The 24824-nt window shown below is 35.9% G+C and overlaps 2 protein-coding genes and 2 pseudogenes across 3 annotated transcripts; all 4 read right to left on the bottom strand.

Annotated features, from left to right (window-relative positions):
- Positions 1–1001: 1001 nt before the first annotated feature.
- Positions 1002–3902, bottom strand: LOC120113961 (annotated as a pseudogene).
- A 1689-nt stretch (positions 3903–5591) lies between these two features.
- On the bottom strand, positions 5592–7380 carry LOC120113951 (annotated as a pseudogene).
- An 11551-nt stretch (positions 7381–18931) lies between these two features.
- Positions 18932–19601, bottom strand: LOC120113640 (40S ribosomal protein S28). 2 transcript variants are annotated; one of them, XM_039134724.1, is made up of 2 exons: positions 19520–19601; positions 18932–19312 (listed from the first exon to the last, which is right to left on the bottom strand). In XM_039134724.1, exon 2 carries the CDS (start codon positions 19309–19311, stop codon positions 19114–19116), a length of 198 nt encoding a protein of 65 aa, XP_038990655.1. In that variant the 5' UTR covers position 19312; positions 19520–19601; the 3' UTR covers positions 18932–19113. The 2 variants fall into 2 exon arrangements, with proteins under 2 accessions (XP_038990655.1, XP_038990656.1); XM_039134725.1 differs by having other exon boundaries at positions 19530–19600.
- A 1531-nt stretch (positions 19602–21132) lies between these two features.
- LOC120113633 (TNF receptor-associated factor family protein DDB_G0277243-like) lies at positions 21133–22235 on the bottom strand. Its single transcript, XM_039134718.1, has 2 exons — positions 21988–22235; positions 21133–21390 (listed from the first exon to the last, which is right to left on the bottom strand). Exons 1-2 carry the CDS (start codon positions 22204–22206, stop codon positions 21298–21300), a joined length of 312 nt encoding a protein of 103 aa, XP_038990649.1. The 5' UTR covers positions 22207–22235; the 3' UTR covers positions 21133–21297.
- Positions 22236–24824: the final 2589 nt, after the last annotated feature.

The following is a 24824-nucleotide window of genomic DNA, read 5'->3' on the forward strand; positions in this document are numbered from 1 at the left end:
AGTATAGTTATATGATTAACACCTTCCTAATATCCATTATTAAATGATAGTACCATTTAATTATGTGATCTTTAAACGATGACGAGAGCTGTACAATGATCTTTATATAAATTTTAAAGAATTTCATCTTTTTTATGAATGATAATTTCATAAATAATAATTATTGAAGATACATATGGAAATCGACAATAACCTTTAAAACCATTATTATAATAAAATTTTATTTTGAAAACTAATCATTATGAAATAGAAAAACTAAATACTATATTAATCAAAATAAATAATCAATTTACATGAATTTTAAATCAAATATTAGTACTAAATAAACCAATGCATATGACTCTTGATTACCTAAATTTATTATTTAGGCATCTAAATTCATATGACTAGGTATTATTGTTTGCAAAAACAATATAGATTGTGAACATTTTTCCACCTTAAGGGTACTCTTTTTCCTCCATTTAGGTGTAGGGAGGTTTTTTAACGAGGTCCTTACGTTGATACTTTGTGTTATCTTCAATACAAAGTATCCACTTTTTTTTTTTTAAAAAGGAAAAAGATTGTGAACATTTTATTACCACGGAAGTTTAATGGAAGTCTGACAACAATTCTCGTATATTATAATACTTTTTAGTTATTGATGCAAAAGTTAGACGAAAGTTAGTCAATAATTTCTGAATTTTTTTATTAATACAAAAAAATTGATGGAAGTCGAAATTTAAATTATTCAAATAATTCATACTCGAATAATTTAAAATTAAAAATAAAAGATTTTTTTCCGAATGTAGTTGAACCATTAATTTAATTTTCCATCCTTGAATATGGAAATGAATTTCAATGAGATCGGCAGCGTAACCAACCATTGCTGGAATTAGAAAGAAAAAACAAAGCATATTGAAGCGAAAATCAGACAAGAATCTGAAATATACAGGAACCAGCAATAGAAGCACAGCTTAAACTGAAATATAAAAGATTCATGTTTGCTGATCAAGCACGGCAAAATGTATTCAATCGTGAGAAAACTAAAATAAAAAAATGTAATGAAAGAACGTTGAACAATATACCAAAAGCTGCTCCAAGCCCTATACATGATAACTTATTCAATCGCCATTACCATTATGGACTTCATCATGTTGAGATAATCATTTCACACTTGTGTACTTAAAAGCATCTCCACTGCCTCAGTCGAGGTCCCTTGTCCAGAAAGCATTAGCAAACCAATGTTGTTTGGTGACAATCCATACAGGTACCTTTATATATGATTAAAGTCAAATACGAGCATAATCATTTCTCTAGGAAACTCCAACAGTAACCATTTACATAACATGTATACTACTTACTTGCTTCGACGATTCCGCTTCCAGAAAAATAAAGATATAATCCACTGAAAGAAATAAAAAAAAAAAAATCAAAAGATGATAAATTTTAAGTGGAACTATTTGTTCAGATTGGGGAAACATAGAACAGTTCCATTGATGATGCTTCTGACAATGTTAAGAGCAAACATTCAAATGAGGGGTTCCAGACAAGAAAATTCAATAAAACAAAATATAGAATAGTTAGTAGTAAAATGAGGAATGAAACTAAAGAATAGTGAGTATAGAATACAATGAAAGATGAGGTGTGAGAAATGGCCTATAGACAATATCAACCAGATATTCTTCATGTAACAAAGTAATTAAACATTTAACTCATTTCTGCATAGTCTACCTATAGGTAGGCAGTTCTAATATCAATTACTTTCGGAAACATGCAACTCATCTTGTAAAACACCTTTAAGACAGTATATTCAGCTATTTCAACAGTCAGACATGAGAATGTCAATAATTGAGCTAGATGGTGTAAATATACAAAAGCAACTTCTGTTCAATCAAGGATTACCTTGAAGAATGACATGAATGGAAGGCTTCAAGAATAGATGGCTTCCTCACAGTCACTTGTCTTTCAGGTGACATTTCCTTGCACAAATGTGTGCTATTTCCTTCAATAATACCAACTGTACGTTTTCAGTTCGCATCGATATTATGCTTGTCTCATTGTTCCCTATCAGCCTCAAGGGCCTGAAGCCTCGCGTAGAGCTTCTTGATATCGGGATCACAAACATCAGGCAGATCAAGTGCATCCCTTTGACCGTATCCATAATCATCACGATCTCCAAGTCCAGGTTTAGGCTTGGAGGTTCCCTCATATGGCATCCCAGTATGGATTGAATCAATTGTATAACTCTGTCACTCATATCATCTTCAATTTCTGAAGCATTATCCATTCTTCTTGAGCTGGAAATCTTGTCCGTTTCTGAAACGAACTCCATCTTCTTGAAGCTATTATCAAACCTGGGAGAATCACCGATAAATTCTGAACCGGTCTCTTTAGGAAGGAACGAATTTGAACTATCACCTGAAAGCCTCCTTGAATGTCTTTGTAACCTAGGAGATGTTCAACTACCTTCTCTGAAACATTCTTTGTTGCAGGGTAAACATCCATCCCCTTGACTCAGATGACTGCGCTCAGATTCCTCTCCATTTGGCAGATCCTTGTTCCAGATTTCTCAAGTATTCTCGGGGGGTCTCAACAAATGAATATTTCTCAATATCTTCAACATCATCACCAGGATTCTCGTTCAAATTGCACTCGGATGTGGATAATCATATGGAAGAAAATAATCTGAATCGCCAAAGCTCTCAGCCATGTTTTGAAACTCCCCATCTGTCTCACCTTCGACCTCTTCCTCTGTAAGCCCATAACTCAACATCCTATGCTTGTAAGCCTGAGCTTCGAATGTAAGAGCTTGAATAGTCTGTTCTCTCTTAAACACAGATCCTCCAATATCATTATGGCCTCCTGGTCATGTGCCATTTTCTCCTCGGCATAATTCTTGAATTGCCGTGCCTCCATTTGGAGCTCCGCCTCTCAGTCTGCAACTTCAATATCATCGACATGGCCTCAGTAGCAGCCGATGATGAGGCATTCTCTCTCTCCAAATCTCTATTCAATTCCTGTATTGCAGCCTGTTGGCTGCTAACCGTCTCCCGTAAGAGCACATTCATTCTCGATTTGGACTTTGGCATTGGAGTCAAGATCCAACTCTGGAACAGAAAACCTGCTTGTTGTCTCAAACTCATCGTATTTTCGTTTCACAGACCGAAACCAAGTACTCGAAGGATGACCACAATCACAACATTTTACCAAATCTCTTGGAATTGAAGGTGAAGAACTTTTGACTCCATTTATCAATATATGCATTCAAACTCAAGCAATCTAACTATTTTCTGACAATTAAATACAAAAAAAAACGAATCTAAATAAAATGTAGAACTAATAAAGTATCTTTTGAATCTCGGATCCTCCAATGAATATTTGCCCTCCCTTTTTTAACTCCACCCACCAGCTACATAAATTCCTCCTGGATAAATCAATCACAAAGAAAGTTCCTGAAAATAATTAATGAAAGATATGCAACTAAAAGTTCCTTTTCAGAATAATTTTTCCAGGAATCCTTATAAACAATAATTCCCAGCTAACATTTAAAGACTAAAAATTCTCCAGAAAATCTAATATATATATATATATTGATGAAACAGAGAAGGGGGAAATGAACTAACCGTGGAAGCTGAGATAGAGTGAGCTGGAAAAAAAGTAAATTTTCCCGCGAACATAAACCTCTAGAGAAGAAAAGTCGAGCTCTTTCTTGTTTCTAATTTATCGAACTTCTCATTTGAAGAAAACCAATCGCTTGACACCAACCCCAATAGCCAAAAAACTGTCTCCCAGGCGAAAACCGGTTATCATTGCAATTGTGTTTGGGGAAAAAGGAAATTAGGAGGAAAATTGAAGGAAAAAAATCAGAAAGTGGAAACCCTGACCTTTTCTTGTTGGATTTTTGTCTGTTGGGTAAGCGCTTTTGTTATGGTTCAGTTTTGTTAAGGTTTCTTGATTTCCCTGTCGACCATAAACGACACTACCTGAATTTTTTTTAAATTTTTTTTAATGAGATTCAATTCTATGCGAAATATCTTATAAAATGATACTTACACCATCCAATCAACTATTGCCATGTCAGATTATTTTTTATTTTTTAATATAGTTTTTCTAACAAATAACAAGTCAACAAAATCTAGGAAAATAATGATGAAATAGATGATACGACGCTAAAGATTAGCTCCTCTATACTTTTTTCTTAAACAAGTTTAAAAAAATCAATATACTCCGATTTTAAATATCTTTTATATTGTCAAACTTCTCTTTTGATTCCTTCTAATTGTTTATTATATATTTGTTATATAATTTTAATATTAATGTATACTTTTTTATTTATAAATTATATTTAATTCCTAAAGATATGATACAAGTAATATATTTAATTTTTTAACCATTGACATATAAATTTTTATTACTAATGTATTTGATTGAGTTTTACACTAACTCTAGTAAGAGAAATAAAGAAAACTATAAATTCTCCAAGCTCAAATAATTTAACATTGTTTGAACATTTATTTTTTTTAAAAAATTGAAAATTTATTTATTAAAAAATAAATATAATTTATCATCGTGTTATCTTAAACTTTAAAATTAAGGAACTACACTGTCATTTTTATCATGAATAATAGGCCAATATCCTTGCATGCCCTCCTAACTTCGCACATGACTTTAATTACATGATTATAAAATATTTTACATCACCAGTTAATGGTAACTATTAATAAAATTAGAGAAAGTTATTAATTACTAAAATATTATATTTTAAAGATAAGATTTAAAGTTTGAATATTAACGAAGTGAATAAAACATGTAAAGTTGAGACGATTATCTTATAATGAGTTTTTTGAAGTGTCTAATCTGAATTAACCGATTAACGAAACAATATTAATATTAATAAAATAAAATAAAATATATATAAATATAAACATCAAATGTAACATGATAAGGTACTAAAACTGAGATTTCATATAGTATACCTTATGTTTATTTTTTTATTATATGTAACCATCATAATAAAAACACGTGGGAAGGATTTCACCATCATTAGTAGGTCATTACTTGTTGGATGAAATTTTTAATTTGTGAAAGTTGCTTGTATCGAAATTCAATGGGAAATTAAGGATCAATAATTAACTTAATTACTGCATAAGTAAGTTTTTGTTTTGCTATAAAGCCTTCTTAAATACAAAAAATAAATCAAGCATCTTGCAAGTGTGTCAATGTTCTTTATATATAAAAAAAAAAATTAGGATAAAGCGTATCAATTCCACATGTTGACTAAATTAATTGTCATTATTAATCAATCATACCATACTTCTACCATAGAGTTGATTTAAATGGTAAACATTTTCATATTATTTAAGCAGATCTCAAGTTCAAATCCTTATACATGTAAAAACCACACTTGAAGACTCATCCACCAAAATCATGTTCTTTAATTAGCATAAATAATTGAGATTCTATTATTAAGTTTTTTTTATTAGTACACAAGTGAACAATTATTGTTTTAATGAGGTTATTTTTATAATATTTTACCATTTTATAAACAAAACAATTTAATTAAATCACAATCAGCAAACTCTTTCACATAAATAAGCTACTGAAGCTCACGAAAAACAAAAGTACTAACAAGTCCACTTAGCAAACAAAACATTATTGCATGTTTAGAAAACAAAAAAAGGATAGCCTATAAAGTAGCGATTAAAATAATCAAGTTTCCCCACGGCCACGGTGTAATTCATCAACGGTTGGCCTTTGCTACCCTCTCGATTTCGTCCTTCTTCTTGATGGCATAGCTGCACAATCAAGTATATATCAACAGAAATGGACGGACAATGATCCAATCTATTTGAGCAATTTTGCAAGTAATTTACCTGTTTGATGATCCCTTTGCAGCATTAATAAGCTCATCAGCCAAACACTCTGCAATGGTTTTGATGTTTCTGAATGCTGATTCACGGGCACCCGTGGTCAATAGATAGATGGCCTGATTCACACGACGAAGGGGAAAATCAACAGCCTGACGCCTTACAACACCAGCAGAACCAATACGTGTAGCATCTTCACGAGGTCCACTGTTAACCAATCAAAGAAATGTAACAAAGCTTATTAAAATTCATTACAATAAAGATCCCAAAATCAACAGATGTATTTAAGCTTAAGACTTCGTCTAGGCTACCTGTTGATTACAGCATCAACAATGACTTGAATTGGGTTTTGATCAGTCAGGAGATAATAATTTCCAAGGCATGCTTCACAATCCTAGTGGCCATAAGTTTTTTTCCCGTTGTTACGGCCGTGCATCATCAGTGAGTTTGTCAGCCTCAACAATCGGGCATTGGGCCTTTCGGAAACGTTTCACTGAGTACCTACCAGCAGTGTGTGGCACATAGGTTGCATGCTTGGAAGCTTGAACACCAATGTAGTCACTCAAAGAAATATCAGTAACCTAAATCGATAATCATTCCGGTCAAGGACCATGTCAACCAAGAATTACAATTTTCCAAGGAACAAAAATTCAGGAACCAAATTCTTTACAATCAAGAGTTCTAGTCATTAACCCTAATTCTAAAGCCCAAATTCATTGACCATAATCATAAACCCTAACTCAAACCATAATTCGTAAACTCTGGTCCATATAAAGGCTTGGAACGATGATCTAACAATTCAAATCTTATCAAATTAACCCAAGCCACAATAGGACACTAGAAATAAAGACAAATTCATAAAAGAACATAAAATGTAACTATGAAATAGAATAAGCAGCAAAGAGAACAAACAAGTCGGCTCAAATTATAGATAGAAGGGGACAGCAGCTAAAGGAAACAAGCATTTCATATTCAATCAAATCAGTATGAATCTATAAATGGATAGATAATTTCAAAGCATAAATTCAACTCCATTTATAAAATGATAAAACATGACTATTCCACACTGAATCTAAATCCTGTTACCATACGAAATTTTGCAGATAGACTTACATAATAGTAACAAAAATGTAAAGACGACTAAAAAGAACAACATTAAGATTAAATGAGATATTTCATATAAGAAGTAAAAACAGATCCATGCGTACAAAAGGGAAATATAAGGAGAAACCTGAACATCCTCAAAAGACCAGCGATTGAAAAGCTTGACTTCGTTGGAGGGTTGAGTTGGGTCTCTGGGGACCTCGGTGGCTGCCACGGCTGTCGCCATACCTGCGCAAACAACAACTGAGTTATATAATAAGAATGGTTTTGAAGAAAGAGAGATTCGAAGTGAGTCTCGAGAGGAAAATTAGTTAAAAAATTAAAAGATTAAAAAAAAACTCTGATAAGATATAGAAAGAACTGAAGAGGGAGTGCCGACCGAGAACCGAAGAGTGCTTCTTTCAGTGGGAGATGCGGAGATCAAAGAGGCCTAAGGAAACAATTTTTTTTATAGATGGAAAAATATCAGATGTTAGGGTTTTTTTAGAGATCAAATTGGCGTTGGATTTAGGGCTTTTGGTTGGGTTACATAATAATCCAACCCAAAATATTAATTTTACAGCCCATTGTTCTACAAGAAACCCAATGGCTCATTTTAATCTGTAATCAATGTTATCGAGTCAAGTAAAATCATTTCGTCATGAATCAAATTTTAATTTGATAGATTAAACTTTAATTTTATATCAAAACAAAACAAAATATAATATAATTAAGGATAGATTAAATTTTAATTTGATATCAAAATCATTTATAAGTTTATCAATTTTTTTTTTTTATCCTTGTAATTTTACATCGAAATTAGTCTTTTATTGAAATTGATAAATTGGATAGATAAAATACGTATATGATTCATGTAAAAATAATAATTATCTTTATGTTTGGATATGAATCATGTGATTGGTGATCCCATTGTTTCAATTTTAAAATTTTTCATCTATTAGAACCATTGTTGCAAATGTTATTTTGTCATCGTGGGCAATTCCTTTGTTTTTTTTTATCCCTATCGCCTCCTCATTTTTCTTCGACTAAAATTATTTTTTATAATATTAATCGTTTAAAAATTTATTTATTTCTTTCTTTTCACTGTTATTTCCTCATATTCCATTTTTTATAATGTCAACCATTTTCTAATTTTATATTTTTTTAGAAAAAACTTTTGTAACAGAAATTAAAGAGATCGAGTTATATGATAACCGAGTAGATAAATATATACATGACTTGAAAATAGGATGCAACGACTCACAAACTTGGTGTTAATGTTCATATAATTACCTTAACTTTAAGCTATAATAGTATGAGATTCAGTTGATTTGGGGACCAAGATTTGGCTCAATAGGTTAGGTTTCGAGGCCAAAAAAACTAAATGTGAGTTTTATCGAAAACTTGAAAGTTGGGGGACTTTGGAGGGTGATTTACCCATTTCTTTAAGCATAGAAAACCCGCAATGATTGAACATTCGAGGCCTCGAGTGCACCGCCAACTTTGAGATGCTGTTTGTATTAGATAGTTTGAGGCCTCGAGGGATAATAGCATAGAGTGTTCTTGCTGATTTAATATCAAATTCATAATGTTATAAGCATGTTTAACCATCTTCTTATGCCCTTGTGCTATGTTGAGAGGATTCTAGGACGATACTAGAGCCTTTATGGGTTGTAGTCGTGAGTGACATATCAAGCATTCGAGGTTAAGTGTTAATACTCGAAAATGTCATTGTTTCAGGCTCTAAGGCCAAAATGATAAATTTTGACTCAAACTAGATAGATCCTTTCAAATAAAAATATATATTTGGCTTGTAATGTTTAAAATGCTTAAAAACACCTATAATAGATCGATATTTTTCCACCTTTCGCCTTATTAGCTCTGAAATGAATAATTGAGCATACCGGATAATAATGTAAACGATTAAAAGAATCATCAAATCTCATTCATCAATGCATAAAATATCCAAATCTTTGATTAATAAAGAATCTATAATTCTGCGTGTGTGTAACCCCCTAGACCCGGTCTATGCGTTTCGATTAAGTCTAGTGGATCACATACATGATTCTTAAAGACATTTTCTGAAACCGTTATTCAATCATTGTAAAATCACATTATAAATGACATGATATTATACTATCAAAACCCAACTCATAATATAATACCAAAGTACAAAATTAATTTAAAACATGTCTTAAAAATCAAAATCACGATAAACCGAATATTAATAGCAAAGTGTAATCACTATAAAATCCAATACTTTAAAATAAGGTCTATGTCACCAAAATAAGTCAACCTGAATGATAAAACATTACAATCAAATATACTTCAAGAGATATTGATCCTCCAAGTGCTCGAACCGATGTATCTAACCAACAGTATCTGAAAGGGGAAAAACATTTTCGAAAGGTGAGCTAGGCTCAGTGTCCCAATATTACCTTAAAATCACAATAGGTACATTAAACAATCATAATCCAGTAAATCTCATAAATTCATAAAAGAGTTTAACTTTTGAAAATCATAGTTTAAACCCTTTTCTTGTACACCATCAGTAGTCCCAAACTATTTTCCATATAGCTTACTTTAAGCACACAACACAAAGAAAACCAACCTAAGGATAAGCTTTAGAGCTTGTATCCTTAGGCCCGTAAGTCCAAGTCCATATAGCTTACCCTAAGCACACAGCAAGGGAAGCCAACCTAATGTATCTTGGGGCCCCAAGAGTCACATTAGGCCCATTCTGTTTATTAGCTTGATCAGAGCTATACTATTGTAATTCAATCCAAAAGTTCAATTGCACCGTGTCACAATTTCCATAAATCATCATTAAATTGGTGCATCAAAACAGTACCAAAGAACTCAGTGTACCTCATATTAAAACCAATAAAACGTTCAGTAATAATTAGGGAACACACCTCGATAATAGTTCAAATAGTAGATCTACTGATACCTGGTTTCACCACGCTCTGCTACAGTTTTCGAACGGGTGAATACTGGCATACGTGGTTTAATTGATCTAGAGGAGTTGGGTCGAGCTGTCGAACGATCTGGAGAGTCTCTTGTACCTTCAAACAATAATAATTTATCAGCCCTAAAATCCTACTTAATTGTTCAAAGCTAAAATTCTTAAGTATATAAGCATTTTCAGGGTTTGACTATCAATTTGGAGGGTTTCGGGTTTGAATTTGGCCAAACGGATTGCAGAATCGGAATTAGAACGTCGAAAAACATAAAGTATGACTTTTCGAAAATTTAAATTCTTGGTCAAAGTCAAAGTCAACCACTTTGACAGTCGATTTGGAGGCCTTCGGGTTCGAATTTGATGAAACGGACTTCGGAAACGGGTTCGGGACGTCGAAAACTATCAGAATAGGTATACTCGAAAAAGATTAACGGTCGTTTAATGGTCGGTCAAAGCCATTTTAAGTTTTGGTCAAAGGAAGTCAACGGTCAACGGTCGGGTCAGGCCGGTCGGGTCAGACCGGTTCAAATCGATCAGACCGGTTCGAACCGGTCGAAACCGGTCAAACTGGTTTTCCAGCTGCTCACTCTCCATGCGGCGGCGCGTGTGGCGCGTGAGACCGCCTCCGGGGGTCTAAAAATTACTTAAAAATTTCCAAAAATTATTTTGAGCGATTTCGAGATACTTACAACGATCAGTTCAAATTTTTGAACGGCGGAGAGCTCGATTTCAACTCGGCCGAATCTTTGACTGCTCCACCTCCTCACGTGCCGCCGTCGACGACGAACAAGGTTGATACCGGCGGACTCGCAACGACACAAGGAACACAACGGTGCAGGAGGTGTCATAAACGGAGCAACGATCGGCGGTGAATTTAAGATTTTCCCGGCGATATAGCTAACAAAAACGTCGAGACTTTGACTGAAAATTACCGATGTTTGGCAGCGTTTCGCTTCAATTAATTTGAAGGGTTTGTTTCTCGCTCGATGATGAACACAACAGTGGTTTCAAAACGACGATCGGAATTCGAACGGCGTCGGGATCTAAGTCGAAAACCGGCGTAGGGGGAAGGAAATTTGAGAGCAATTGAGGTGTGGTTTTCTGTTTTGAAACAGAAAACCACGTTTATATCATAACATACCTAACTTCATTGGGTAAATTCAGGGCTTGGTTCCTGAATTTTCTTTAACTCTAAAACAAGCTCCAAGTTTTAAAATCTTTTAATTTAGTCCCCACAATTTATCGATTTTTACAATTAAAACCACCAATTTCAATTAAATATTATTTTGAAAATATCCGGGTTGTTACAATTCTCCCCCTCTATAAGAAATTTCGTCCTCGAAATTTACTTTATGAGAATAGTTGAGGAAACTGAGCCTCCATTGACTCCAATATCTCCCAAGTAGCTTCTGAGGGGCCTCGATTAATCCATTGAACTTTGACCATTGCAATACGCCTATTCCGAAGAATTCGCTCATCTCTTTCTAAGATCTGGATGGGCTCCTCCTCATATGACAAATCAGGTCTCAGCTCTACCTCATCAACTTGAATGATGTGATCTGGATCTGGACGGTATCGCCTTAACATAGACACATGAAAAACATCATGAATACGACTAAGATGGGAAGGCAACTCAAGCTGATAAGCAACATGTCTAACTTTCTTCAGAATACGATACGGCCCAATAAATCGCGGACTCAGTTTACCTTTACGTCCAAATCTCAATATTTTCTTCCATGGAGATACCTTGAGAAAAACCTGATCTTCAACGTCAAACTGTATATCCTTCCTCCTTTGATCTGCATAAGATTTCTGCCTATCAAATGCCTCTTTCAGACGGTCACGGATCAATCTGACTGTGTCTTCCGTCTCCCGCACTAACTCAGGTCCCAAAGTCTTCCTATCACGCAACTCAGTCCAACAAATCGGGGTGCGACAACTACGCCCATAGAGTGCTTCATAGGGTGACATACGAATGCTGGTCTGGTAACTGTTATTATAAGCGAATTCAGCCAAAGGCAAAAAGTTCTTTCAGCTACCATGAAAATCAATTACACAACCCCGTAACATATCCTCCAGAATCTGAATTACTCTCTCAGATTGACCATCAGTTTGTGGGTGGAAGGAAGTACTATAATCCAATCTCGTACCCAAAGCCGTATGAAGCGCCTTCCAAAATCTTGAAGTAAATCTCAGATCTCGATCTGAAATGATAGATAACGGAACACCATGCAATCTAACAATCTCTGAAATATACAACCTCGCCAACTTGTCCAACGTATAATTTACCCGTACATGAATGAAGTGAGCTGACTTTGTAAGTCTGTCAACAATCACCCAAATTGAGTCCTTTTTCGAATGAGTCATAGGTAAACCAATGACAAAATCCATAGTAATACGCTCCCATTTCCATTCAGGAATCTTGATAGGTTGTAACAAACCTGATGGATGTTGATGTTCCGCCTTAACTTGCTAACAAGTCAAACACCTCGCCACAAAATTCGAGATGTCCTTCTTCATGCCGACCCAATGATACCTCTCTCTCAAATTCCGATACATCGTATCTCCACCGGGGTGCATAGCATATGGACTACTATGAGCCTCCGTAAGGATAGTCTGCCTCAACTCAGCATCATCAGGCACACAATACCGACTTTTAAAGCATAAAACTTCATCCTGATCAAGGGCGTAATATGAGCTTGTCCCTTGCTCTACTTGCTCAAAGATAGAAAGCAAGGAGCTATCAAGGGGCTGCTTAGCTTTGATCTCATCAACCAAGGTCGGCTTAACTTGTAATTCTGCTAACAGAGTGCCATCGTCATATAAATTCATCCTGGCCATTAAAGATCTCAACTCTGTTACCGCCTTTCGACTCAAAGCATCCACTACAATGTTAGCTTTACCAGGGTGATAATCAATCACGCAATCATAATCCTTTAGAAGCTCTAGCCAGCGTCGCTATCTCAAATTAAGCTCCTTCTGGGTCAGAAGATACTTTAAGCTCTTATGATCCGTGAAAATGTAACACTTCTCTCCATAAAGACAGTGTCTCTAAATCTTCAAGGTAAAGATTACTGATGCCAACTCCAAATCGTGAGTAGGATAATTACACTCATACGGTCGCAGCTGACGGGATGCATAAGCCACCACCTTACTTTCCTGCATTAAATCACAGCCGAGTCCTGAGTGTGACGCATCACTATACACTATAAAATCCTTCCCGGACTCTGGTTGAATCAACATTGGTGCTTGAGTCAATACCGCATTTAATTTCTCAAAGCTATCTTGTTGTGCCTCACCTCAGTCAAACGGCACATTCTTCCTTAACAACTTTGTCAAAGGAGAAGCAATGATCGAGAAGCCCTCAACAAAAGTCGATAATAACCAGCCAAGCCCAAGAAACTGCGAATCTCAGAGATATTCTGGGTCGTTTCCAATTCACAATAGCCGGAGAAGCAATGATCGAGAAGCCCTCAACAAAAGTCGATAATAACCAGCCAAGCCCAAGAAACTGCGAATCTCAGAGATATTCTTGGGTCGTTTCCAATTCACAATAGCCTCGATCTTGCTTGGATCGACCTGAATACATCGCGCAGAAATAATATGCCCCAAAAACGACACTTCTTGAAGCCAAAACTCACACTTGCTTAGTTTGGCATATAGACGATGCTCTCTCAAAGTCCGCAGAACGATCTTCAAATGCTCGTCATGCTCTGCCTCAGTACGAGAAGATATTAGAATATCATCAATAAAGACCACCACAAATTGATCCAAATATGGTCGGAACACCCGATTCATAAAATCCATGAAAGCTGCAGGAGCATTCGTCAAACCAAAAGGCATCACTAAGAATTCATAATGACCATATCTAGTGCGAATGGCTGTCTTTGCAACATAATATCCTTTAACTTTCAATTGATAAAACCCCGAACGAAGATCAATCTTAGAGAATACAATAGCTCCTCGCAACTGATCAAATAAGTCATCAATCCTGGGTAGTGGATATTTATTCTTGACCGTCATCTGGTTCAACTTCCGATAGTCAATACATAATCTTAGCGACCCATCATTCTTTTTCACGAACAGAACCGGAGCTCCCCATGGTGAAGTACTATGCCGAATAAATCCTCGATCGAATAATTCTTGCAATTGGACCTTCAACTCCTTAAGTTCTTTTTGAGCCATACGATAAGGTGCCATAAAAATAGGTGTAGATCCCGGATAAGTCTTTATCTCGAACTCTACCTCTCTATCAGGAGGTAAACTAGACAACTCCTCTGGAAAGACATCAGGAAACTCGCTAACTGTACGGATCTCTTCGATCGTGGACAATGAACCTTTAGTGTTCAAAATACAAGCAATGAGAGTCTCATATCCCTTCCGGATCATACGATCAATTTCCATCGCTGAAACTATATTGGAGAGATAGTCACGCCGTTCACCAATTAACATAACAGTCCGACCATCTGAAGTCTTTAGAGTAGCCCGCTTGTATTCGCAATCCAGATTTACCTTGTGTTTATTCAACCAATCCATCCCAAGAATTAGATCGAACTCCTCTAAAGGAAGCTCCATAAGATCAGTGAGAAAAATTTCTCCCTGAACCTCGAGAGGACAACGCCGAAATACTTTATTCACTAATACCGCTTGTCCTACTGGACTCGTAACCGTAACATTATTTTCAGTGTTCTCGATCGGAATCTGAAGGTTTCGAGATACCGAGCTCGATACATAGGAGTGAGTGGAGCCATTGTCCAGTAATGCAAAGTATGGGATAGAATAAATAGTAAATGTACCTGCAATAACCTACGGCTCATCTCTGTCATCCTGACGTCTAGTAGCATAAACCAAAGCTGGCTGTCTAGCCTCAGAAACTGTTAGCCCTCTATTTTGCTGAGGTCGGGCTCTACTGTCAGTCCTGGATGCTGAACCACGAGCCTTTACTTGGCTACGATCTCTAATTGGAGTCTGTACTGTAGTCTGATAACGTACAGGAGTCTGGGTAGCGGTCTGCTCAAACGAAGCTAGCTGAGGACAATCCCTCCGAAAATGACCACTAGATCCACACTGATAGCAAAGACCCATCTTCTTACGACACTCTCCTATGTGTTGTTTACCACAAAACTCACAGAGGAACCCATGATAATACGACGAGGAACCTCCTCGACTGCCAACTAACGGTGAGGATGCTGCAGGCCTGAAACGTGTATTGCTTCTTTGAGGGACTGAAGTACGAGTCCTTTTTCCGGACTGTGCTGATGACTCCATCGAGCCTGAAAATTTCTTAGATCGTTCCTGTTCAACACGCTCTCTACTAGAAGCTAAAACCTCAACCTCTTCAGCATCTTTGGCTCTTCCCACCAGCACATCAAATATCTCATCCTGATGGGTTACAACTTACCTACGCAGCTCGTATCTGAGTCCAAGGGCAAATTTATGACATCGATCTCTCTCAGTAGGTACCATACTGAATCCATACCTCAGCAACTTCAAGAACTCGATATCATACTCAGAAACAGTCATGTCTCCCTAAACCAGGTCTTGAAACTACTGATGTCTCTGAGCTAAGTAGCGCTCTCCCAGAAAACGGCTCCGAAAGCGATCCTTAAAGAAATTCCAGGTCAAACGATCGGTAGGAACACTACTGGTCACTGATTCCCACCAAGTGTAGGCATTGCTATCTAACATCGCCACAGCACCCTAATATCTCTTAGTTGAGTCTAAACCCAACTGATTCATGCGTCTCTCTGTATCCTGGAGCCAATCCTCAGCTTCAGTAGGAGCTCCACCAATCTGTCCCCCAAAAGTTCTAACTCCATTGGAAATCAAAGTCTGCGAAATAGGAACCTCTGATACAACACCAGTAGCTCTGACTGCTCCATGTATCAACTGCAGAAATTGACTACCAAAATTCTCATCCAAAACAACTCCGGTAGACTCTGACTCAATATCGGTCGCTCCTATGATCGGTGTAGTCATGCCAATACCAGCGGCAAGAGGCAGATTCGTTGGGGTCGTAGGAGCAGGATCACCTATCGGAGGTGGGGGATCTACTCGTATCTCATCAATCGGATCTGTAAATCTAGCCACTCGACCTCGTCCACGGCTAGTTCAACGACCACATCTAGCACTCATTTTGATGGATCTCAAGTTTACTACAGAAGATAAAACTTAGGGTTAGATAAACACTTGGAGTCTCGAACACAATTTAAAAATCTTAATAATTTTGTGACATGGCCTTTGTAACTTGTTTTGTAAAATATTTCAAAACCGTATTTTCAATATGGACTCATACACAGTCCGAGGGTTAAAAACCAAAAGCTCTGATACCAATAAATGTAACCCCCTAGACCCAGCCTATGCGTTTCGACTAAGTCTAGTGGATCACATATATGATTCTTAAAGACATTTTCTGAAACCGTTATTCAATCATTGTAAAATCACATTATAAATGACATGATATTATACTATCAAAACCCAACTCATAAATATAATACCAATAAGTAAAAATTAATTTAAAACATGTCTTAAAAATCAAAATCACGATAAACCGAATATTAATAGCAAAAGTGTAATCACTATAAAATCTAATACTTTAAAATAAGGTTAATGTCACCAAAATAAAGTCAACCTGAATGATAAAAACATTACAATCAAATATACTTCAAGAGATATGTTGATCCTCCAAGTGCTCGAACCGATGTATCTAACCAACAGTATCTGAAAGGGGGAAAACATTTTCGAAAAGTGAGCTAGGCTCAGTGTGTCCCAATATTACCTTAAAATCACAATAGGTACATTAAACAAATCATAGTCCAGTAAATCTCATAAATTCATAAAAGAGTTTAACTTTTGAAAATCATAGTTTAAACCCTTTTCTTGTACACCATCAGTAGTTCCCAAAACTATTTTCCATATAGCTTACTTTAAGCACACAGCACAAAGAAAGCCAACCTAAGGATAAGCTTTAGAGCTTGTATCCTTAGGCCCGTAAGTCCAAGTCCATATAGCTTACCCTAAGCACACAGCAAGGGAAGCCAACCTAATGTATCTTGGGGCCCCAAGAGTCACATTAGGCCCATTATATTTATTAGCTTGATCAGAGCTATACTATTGTAATTCAATCCAAAAGTTCAATTGCACCGTGTCACAATTTCCATAAATCATCACATTAAATTGGTGCATCAATAAAACAGTAACCAAGAACTCAGTGTACCTCATATTAAACCAATAAAACAGTTCAGTAATAATTAGGGAACACACCTCGATATAGGTTCAAATAGTAGATCTACTGATTGCTGGTTTCACCACGCTCTGCTACAGTTTTCGAACGGGTGAATACTGGCATACGTGGTTTAACTGATCTAGAAGAGCTGGGTCGAGCTGTCGAACGATCTAGAGAGTCTCTTGTACCTTCAAACAATAATAATTTATCAGCCCCAAAATCCTACTTAATGTTCAAAGCTAAAATTCTAAGTTATAAGCATTTCGGGTTTGACTATCAATTTGGAGGATTTCGGGTTTGAATTTGGCCAAACGGATTGCGGAAACAGGACGTTGAAAAACATAAAGTATGATTTTTCGAAAAATTTAAATTCTTGGTCAAAGTCAAAGTCAACTACTTTGACCGTTGATTTGGAGGCCTTCAGGTTCGAATTTGACGAAACAGACTTCGGAAACGGATTCGGGACGTCGAACACTATCAGAATAGGTATACTCAAAAAGATTAACGGTCGTTTAATGGTCGGTCAAAACCATTTTAAGTTTTAGTTAAAGGAAGTCAACGGTCAACGATCAACAGTCAATGGTCAACGGTCGGGTCGGGTCAACGATCGGGTCGGGTCGAGTCAGATCGGTCAAATCGGTTTAGACCGGTTTGAACTGGTCAAACGTTTTCTCACGCGCCGCCGTCGACGGCGAACAAGGTTGATACCGGCGGACTCGCAACGACACAAGGAACACAATGGTACAGGAGGTGTCGTAAACGGAGCAACGATCGGCGGTGAATTTAAGATTTTCCCGGCGATAGAGCTAACAAAAACGTCGAGACTTTGACTGGAAATTCCCGACGTTTGGCAGTGTTTCGCTTCAATTAATTTGAAGGGTTTGTTCCTCGCTCGATGATGAACACAACGGTGGTTTCAAAATGACGATCGGAATTCGGACGGCGTCGGGATCTAAATCGGAAATCGGCGTAGGGGAAGGAAATTTGGGAGCAATTGAGGTGTGGTTTTCTGTTTTAACATACCTAATTTTCTTGGGTAAATTCAGGGCTTGGTCCCTGGATTTTCTTTAACTCTAAAATAAGCTCTAAATTTTAAAATCTTTCAATTTAATCCCCACAATTTACCGATTTTCATAATTAAAACTTCTAATTTCAATTAAATATTATTTTAAAAATATCCTGTTGTTACAGTGTGAACCTTATAATAGGCCTTAATAGCAATGGCTGGTTAAATGGTAAATTGATAAAACTGGGTCTCGGCAATGTTGTTTTAATAGATCTTAGTGACAAAATTAATATATTTAGAGTTTGCTCTAAAATTACTGGTGAATATCAATATTTGACATTTATTCTAAAATTTTGATTTATTACATATCTTGTTTGAGGACAATTTACCATTCTGACATCCATAAAGGCTTAAGGTGCTTGTTCAGATTTATTTAAACATAAAGTTAATCTCTAATCTTAATGAATTACACTTTATAATACTCAGCCTGATAGCAAAATATGACAATTAATCTCAAGTATTAATTTTAACGAAAGAAACACTGAACGTACTTATTTGACATATATGTATTTCTCAATTTAAACCCTAAATTCAGAGTTAATTAAAAAATATGACCATAGAGTAGAACAATGCTACAACCCAAGCAAAAACATACAGAATAAGTATTTTCTTTGAATAGAAGAACCTCAACACCTACACTATTTTGATCAAGAATTTAAACCAAAAATTCTGAGTTTTGGGCTGAATTAAACAAGATTATTAGTTTAATACTACTACTAAAAGATTAAAGCAAGACCGCAAAATGATATAACGCAAAACAAATTCAGTTCATCTCAACATCATAAAATCAAGCTTCTAGAACAACAATTCTCCCAAATTGCAGGTCTCTGTATACGAAAACATCTATTAGAAATAACACATGAAAACACAGTAGACAATTAAAATCAAGCTAATGACCAACTTCAACCAAAATTAAATGGAAAAACCCCGATCAACGAAGCCTCCTAGCTTCCCTCTCAGACTCGAGCAAAGTGAGAATATCTCCTTCACGAACCGGTCCCTTCACGTTCCTCATGATAAATCGGTTCTGGTCATCCAAAAATTTGACTCGCACTTGAGTCACTTGACCTCGGGAACCGGTCCTTCCCATAATTTTTACCACCACAGCAAACTTAATCTGGCTATCCATTCTGCAAATAAAGGGATCGTATCTTATATATTTACTCCTCAAAAAGAGATTATTGATCGTAAATTTTGAACATCAGAGATTAAAAAGAATGGTTCCCTGTATATTCTAAAATAGCTAAACGGGAACAAGATTTATATTCCTTAAAATAACTAAATTTAATGTTGAATAAAAAAAACGATAACAAAAACCGTAAGAATTAAGAACTAACATGATTGAACCTCGAGGAGGAGATGGATAGGGGAGCGGCTGCTTTCTCTCGAGAGTTTGAAGGACGAGGACGTCTGATAAACCCTAGAGTGGTGTTTTATATATAGACATGTATTGGATAGACGGTTATACCCATTGGATTGGGCTTTTTTAACCTGTCCATCTTAGTCGTTTCGTTATCTGATTTAGGGTCGTGAGGCCCATGGTTATTAATTAGTAGTAAGTCGTTGCTTTGGCATGTTTAAACCGTCCGATCAGCATACTCTTTTTTATTAACAAGTAAAAGTTTATTAATTTAGCTTTAAGTATAAATATTTGAATCTTATGTCATTTTAAAGCTGTGGTTCCTTGTATTGATCAGCATACTCGTGAGTATGTCGAATGACTGTCATATATGTTTTTGGCCCTTGCTCAAAACATCCAGGAGAAGTTAGAGCATACTGGTAATTTAAAGTCCACTGCCAAACCTAAGGTTGCTCCCAGGCGTGGTGACCTCATCTATTATACGCCATAAGAGGTTTATGATGAAAGCAAAGATCAAGGGAGATAACCAGGAATATGCCACCGGGACTGGTATTCCTTCACTCAAGGAAGGCAAGGGACAAAGTGGTCCCGTGGATTCCGGGTATAGTTCCCGTAGCGGACCATTGGCATTAAGACAGTCTATTGAAGCCGGTTATTCAAGAGATCGATCAGGCCAGTCACGAGAAACCGAAGGGTATTCTGCGAGGAAAGGTTCCGGAATGAGAGGTTGTATGATGGATGCTTCAGCTCGCATGGTCAGTCTCAACCGGCAGCTAGAGTTAATGATCAATTTGTGGTTATGTTACTTTTTTACAGTTCAGAATTAGGTCATTTAACTTTGGTCATCAGATTTTGTATTTTTAATCTATGGATGTCAGTACTCACTATCCAAGGGCCCTGGGATTTTTTTGAGCTTTTAAATTATTATCGTTATTATTCCATTATTCTTCATTTTAGTTTTCTTTGATTGAAGAAAATAATCCAATATATAATAAAGGAGATACTATATGGGAGAACACACACATGTAAAATAAATAGTTAAAAGCATAAAAGAAAATCCGAATTTTATTTATCTTCTAAATTTCTTCTTATGGAAGAGATTAGAATAACCAAGTGTCCTCTTTAGTCTCTCACTCTCTCAACGTGCTAAAAATAAAATTTTTAACAGAGAGATCAAGCGTAAAAAAATATTAATCCAAAATGAAATAATACTGGGGGGGAAACCACATACAGAGCTATATATTGTAGAGGCTGAAGCTTTCTTCATCTCAAGTCTATGGCTGGTTAAAGTCAGATGGCATGAAGTGCCTTTTACCATCTTCATTCTTCACTAGTTTCATTCTTTGTGTTAATTTCCGAACCCTTGACAGAATTTTCCATTGTTGCTTCAGGAGCTTCACCATCCTCGACAACAGTCTTCGAAGCTTCTTCACTATCTTCATTTGACGGTGGAACTTCTTGCGATGGCAGCTTTGCTTCAGGATCCTTGGTTTCGGTTTCAGAAACTTTTTCACCGTCTCTCTTTAATGGTGACGCTTCTACTGACCGCGGTATTGCTTCAGAATCCTTAGTTTCAGTTTTATTAGCTTCTTCACTATCTTTGCTTGATGGAGTAACTTCTGATAGAGGCAATGCTCTGGAATTTACGACTTCTTTAGTTTCGGCAGCATTATCAGAATTCTCATTTGCGCCACTAACTTCAGTAGATTCAGGCTTTGCTTCTGTCTCTGAAGTTTCTTCCTCTTTTTCTTTGTCTCAATACCAGGGTGGGAGCTTCGCGTCGATATCCTTGACTTTCGATGTTAGAGATCGCACAGTTTTGGCATTTGCTAGCCTAGCACCGGCTTTCTGCCATGAAAATGTAAATGTAAGAGCTTTGATTGAAAGAGATAAGAAATTTGTCATCTACGTGTAAACAAAAGCAGATAAAGACCAGCATAGCAGCATGGCGATAATTGACTTCCATAACCAAGACTTGGGGTTTGGGAACAATCAGTGATATGCAACAACGAACTCTGCAAGATCAAGACCACAAGTAGATGCGCATTCACCGTCTATATAAAGCATATATTGAAAAGCGATAGACCAATACGTGAAAGAAAATCTGCAAGATGTATATGCATTAGTAACTCCTTCAAATATCGTATCGATCTTGATATCCTAAATCTTGTAGGCACCTTTTGATGTAACTTTCATTAACATTTTTCATCTGCACATAGTGTTGCTCGGCTATTGTAAGTACATAGGTTGGTTCAAGAAACTGGGATCATAAAGGTTGTTTTCTAGTGAGAAATTTTAAGTGATAAAAGTTTAGTGTTAAAAAAACTCTTTAAAGTTCTTCATCAAGATGATTCTTTCAATGACTTAAAAAACAGTAAGAAAGATATCCAATGCTTAGAAATATATGTATTAGAGCAAGAAATTCCCAATCACATCTTGACTTACCTCCTCAATACGATCCACCCGTTCTTTTAAAACCTCCACAGATGCTTCCTTGTACATGCCTTGAAGAATATAAAGGATGTGATAATGGAGTTCTTCAGATTGATGTTCTTCAATCTTACAACTAGGTACGGCTGCTTTACAACCCACTGAAAAGAAAGGACAATTCACCAGCTTCATTGGACAGACGGTTATGCAGTGTCTGTCCATATCCCGTCTCATGAGGAAATCTGGGCACTTCTGTTCACATGGAATTATCTTGAAGGGCAAACTGAATCGTGCTTCTCTGCTTTATTAGCCGAAATCTAGCATCACAACCCTTCACTTGTACAGGTCATTACTCTAAAGCTGCAAGTTGGCATATGCAACGAAGTTCTTCTGCAGTTTCAAATTTCATGTTGCAGTGATATTCTTGACATCAACATTCTTCAGCAAAGTTTGTACAATCACTTCTCTCTTGTCGACCGGCCAAAACCCATTGATTTCCATCTGTGAGCAAATCATCGATACTGTCTTCTCTCCTCGCTAAGTAGCAATGCTGAAACTCGCTAAACAATTCCTCTTTGAAACAGCAACTCATCAATAAGAAAAGCAATGATATCGTAAGGATTGTCAAATACTTCCACCTCTGGAGCACCTTCCAAGACACAGTTTCGGTCACATAAGTTTCACTTCTTTGTGTAAGATACTCCACCAATTCTTTTCTCAAGTCCGCAGCTACTGAACCCGGGACGTGAAAACACCACCGGTTGTATTGTCGACACAAGCCGTAGCTAACCCCGGGAGGAGCGCTTGAGTTATCTTGAAAAGCAGTTCTGCATCACAAATATCACAGTGAAATGCAGGACCTGCCTCTTTGCATCTTTGATCTTGTCTGGCACATTCTCTACATCACCTGCAGGAGGGTCTGTACTTGCCTGTGGGTCCGTAGTTATAGGGGGGTCTGTGGTTGCAGGTGGATTCGTGGTTGTAGGCGGATCTGTACTTGGTGATGCCTACAAAAAAATGATGTCAACCATACATATAAGTATCTGGTTTGGTAACAAATCTACTTGACAACCAAAAAGTCTTCCAAGTCTTAAACCCTTTCAGAAACAAAGAAACCTATTGATTGAACTTCTAAGACAAAATCAAAGACAGAAAACAATTTATATCGATGCGCAGATTTCATCCGAAAACAATGACCATCGCCAAATTTAATCCCTCTGTCGATCGATCTATGAAATATATTTAGCTATCTCTTTGACTATTTAAAGACTAAACAAAAATTAAGAAATATTTCTAGATGATGCAGCAAAATCTATGTAAAATAAATTAAAACCCTACATGTGAACAAATTTTCAATTTCTTTAATCTTTCAGCTCATTCTTTGTGCTTAATTTGGTGTATAACGAATCTCAATTAATTTTCTAAAGTTCAAGTCACCAAAACAATATAAGCAAGCCGATTTGGGCAACGAAAAGAATCATAACTGGCAAATCAAATTCTAGTTATTATACTAATTAATTGTAAAACGAAAAGTGAAAGGAAAATGAAAAGAGGGATATTTCCACTCATTTCCAATTGCTGAAGAATTTGGAGATCTGACGATTTAACATCCAAAAATCGGCTTTCATTTTTTTACCACTGTGGTTCTCTCAAGATTATACATTCAACTAAAAGGAATAATTCAAACCTTACCTAAGAACAAATTGCAATTCATTTTCTACAGATCTAAACACCAAAATTTCAACAAAAGAAGAAGAAGAAGAACTGCATTAAATTATTAATCTTAGAAGGATCATAAATGGAGAAAGAAGTTCTAATTAATCCATTAATCAAACATAGCTCGTAAAAAAAGGACAAAAATACCTCCATCATTTTGAAATGCTGAGAATTCAGATTTGTGATCAAAGAAAATCTCTAGTCATCTCAATAAAGAGAAGAAAAAAATCTGAAAAAGAGAGCTAAAGCTCAAAAGAACAGTCCTAAGGACGCTCCTTCTTCATTTTTATATTCATTGTAACTGTTTTCAACGATCATTTTGGCTTTTTTACGTTTGACTGAAAACTCCGCCTTGGCCTTGCGTCTAATTAGACGTGTTTATTCGGGTCCGGTTCAAATTTATACCCGTTTTTCAATGGTTCGGAAACATGATCATCCTGGCCGGTAAGAGCGTAAACAACATTAATACTCGTAATTATTTGAACTGAAAACAAAATCAAATTAAAATCAGGTTTAAATAATATATATGTAGAACGAATTGAATTTAAGTATTTTAATAAGTGACGGATCTATAATATTTTTAAGGACGGACATATGTACATTAATAATAAAAAAAATTCATATGAAATGGACACAAAAAAATTTTCAATGCACACATCGTTAGTTAAATAAACAACTAATATTAAGTATTTTGAATTTACTCTATTTATCACTGTCACCGTGAACGTATTTTATCAAAATTTGTCATCAAAAACACTATTATAATCATATTAATTTCATAAGTAAATTATTATAAGTTTAATAAGCGTACCTTATAATAAGTAGATTTTGACAGAAAATGTAAATAGTACTTCGGATTAAATTAGTTTTTTTTATTAATACAAATAAAGTAAGAATATTTAATTTTATTATTTTTAAAACATAATAATAAAAGGCACTAATAATCATTATATTAAGTTGAAATGATTTTCTTTTATCATTAATGTTTTAAAAATTATAAAATGATCCTTAAAAGATTATCATATCGTTAGTGTCTTTAATTTTCATCAAAGATATGACATATAACATGTTAAAGTAATGTATAAATATCACAAATGAGTTAAAATTGTTATTTAAAAATATTAGAAAATACTGAG

Source organism: Hibiscus syriacus, unplaced genomic scaffold (assembly GCF_006381635.1).
Source record: "Hibiscus syriacus cultivar Baekdansim isolate YM2019G1 unplaced genomic scaffold, ASM638163v2 tig00110213_pilon, whole genome shotgun sequence".
Lineage (NCBI taxonomy): Eukaryota > Viridiplantae > Streptophyta > Magnoliopsida > Malvales > Malvaceae > Hibiscus > Hibiscus syriacus.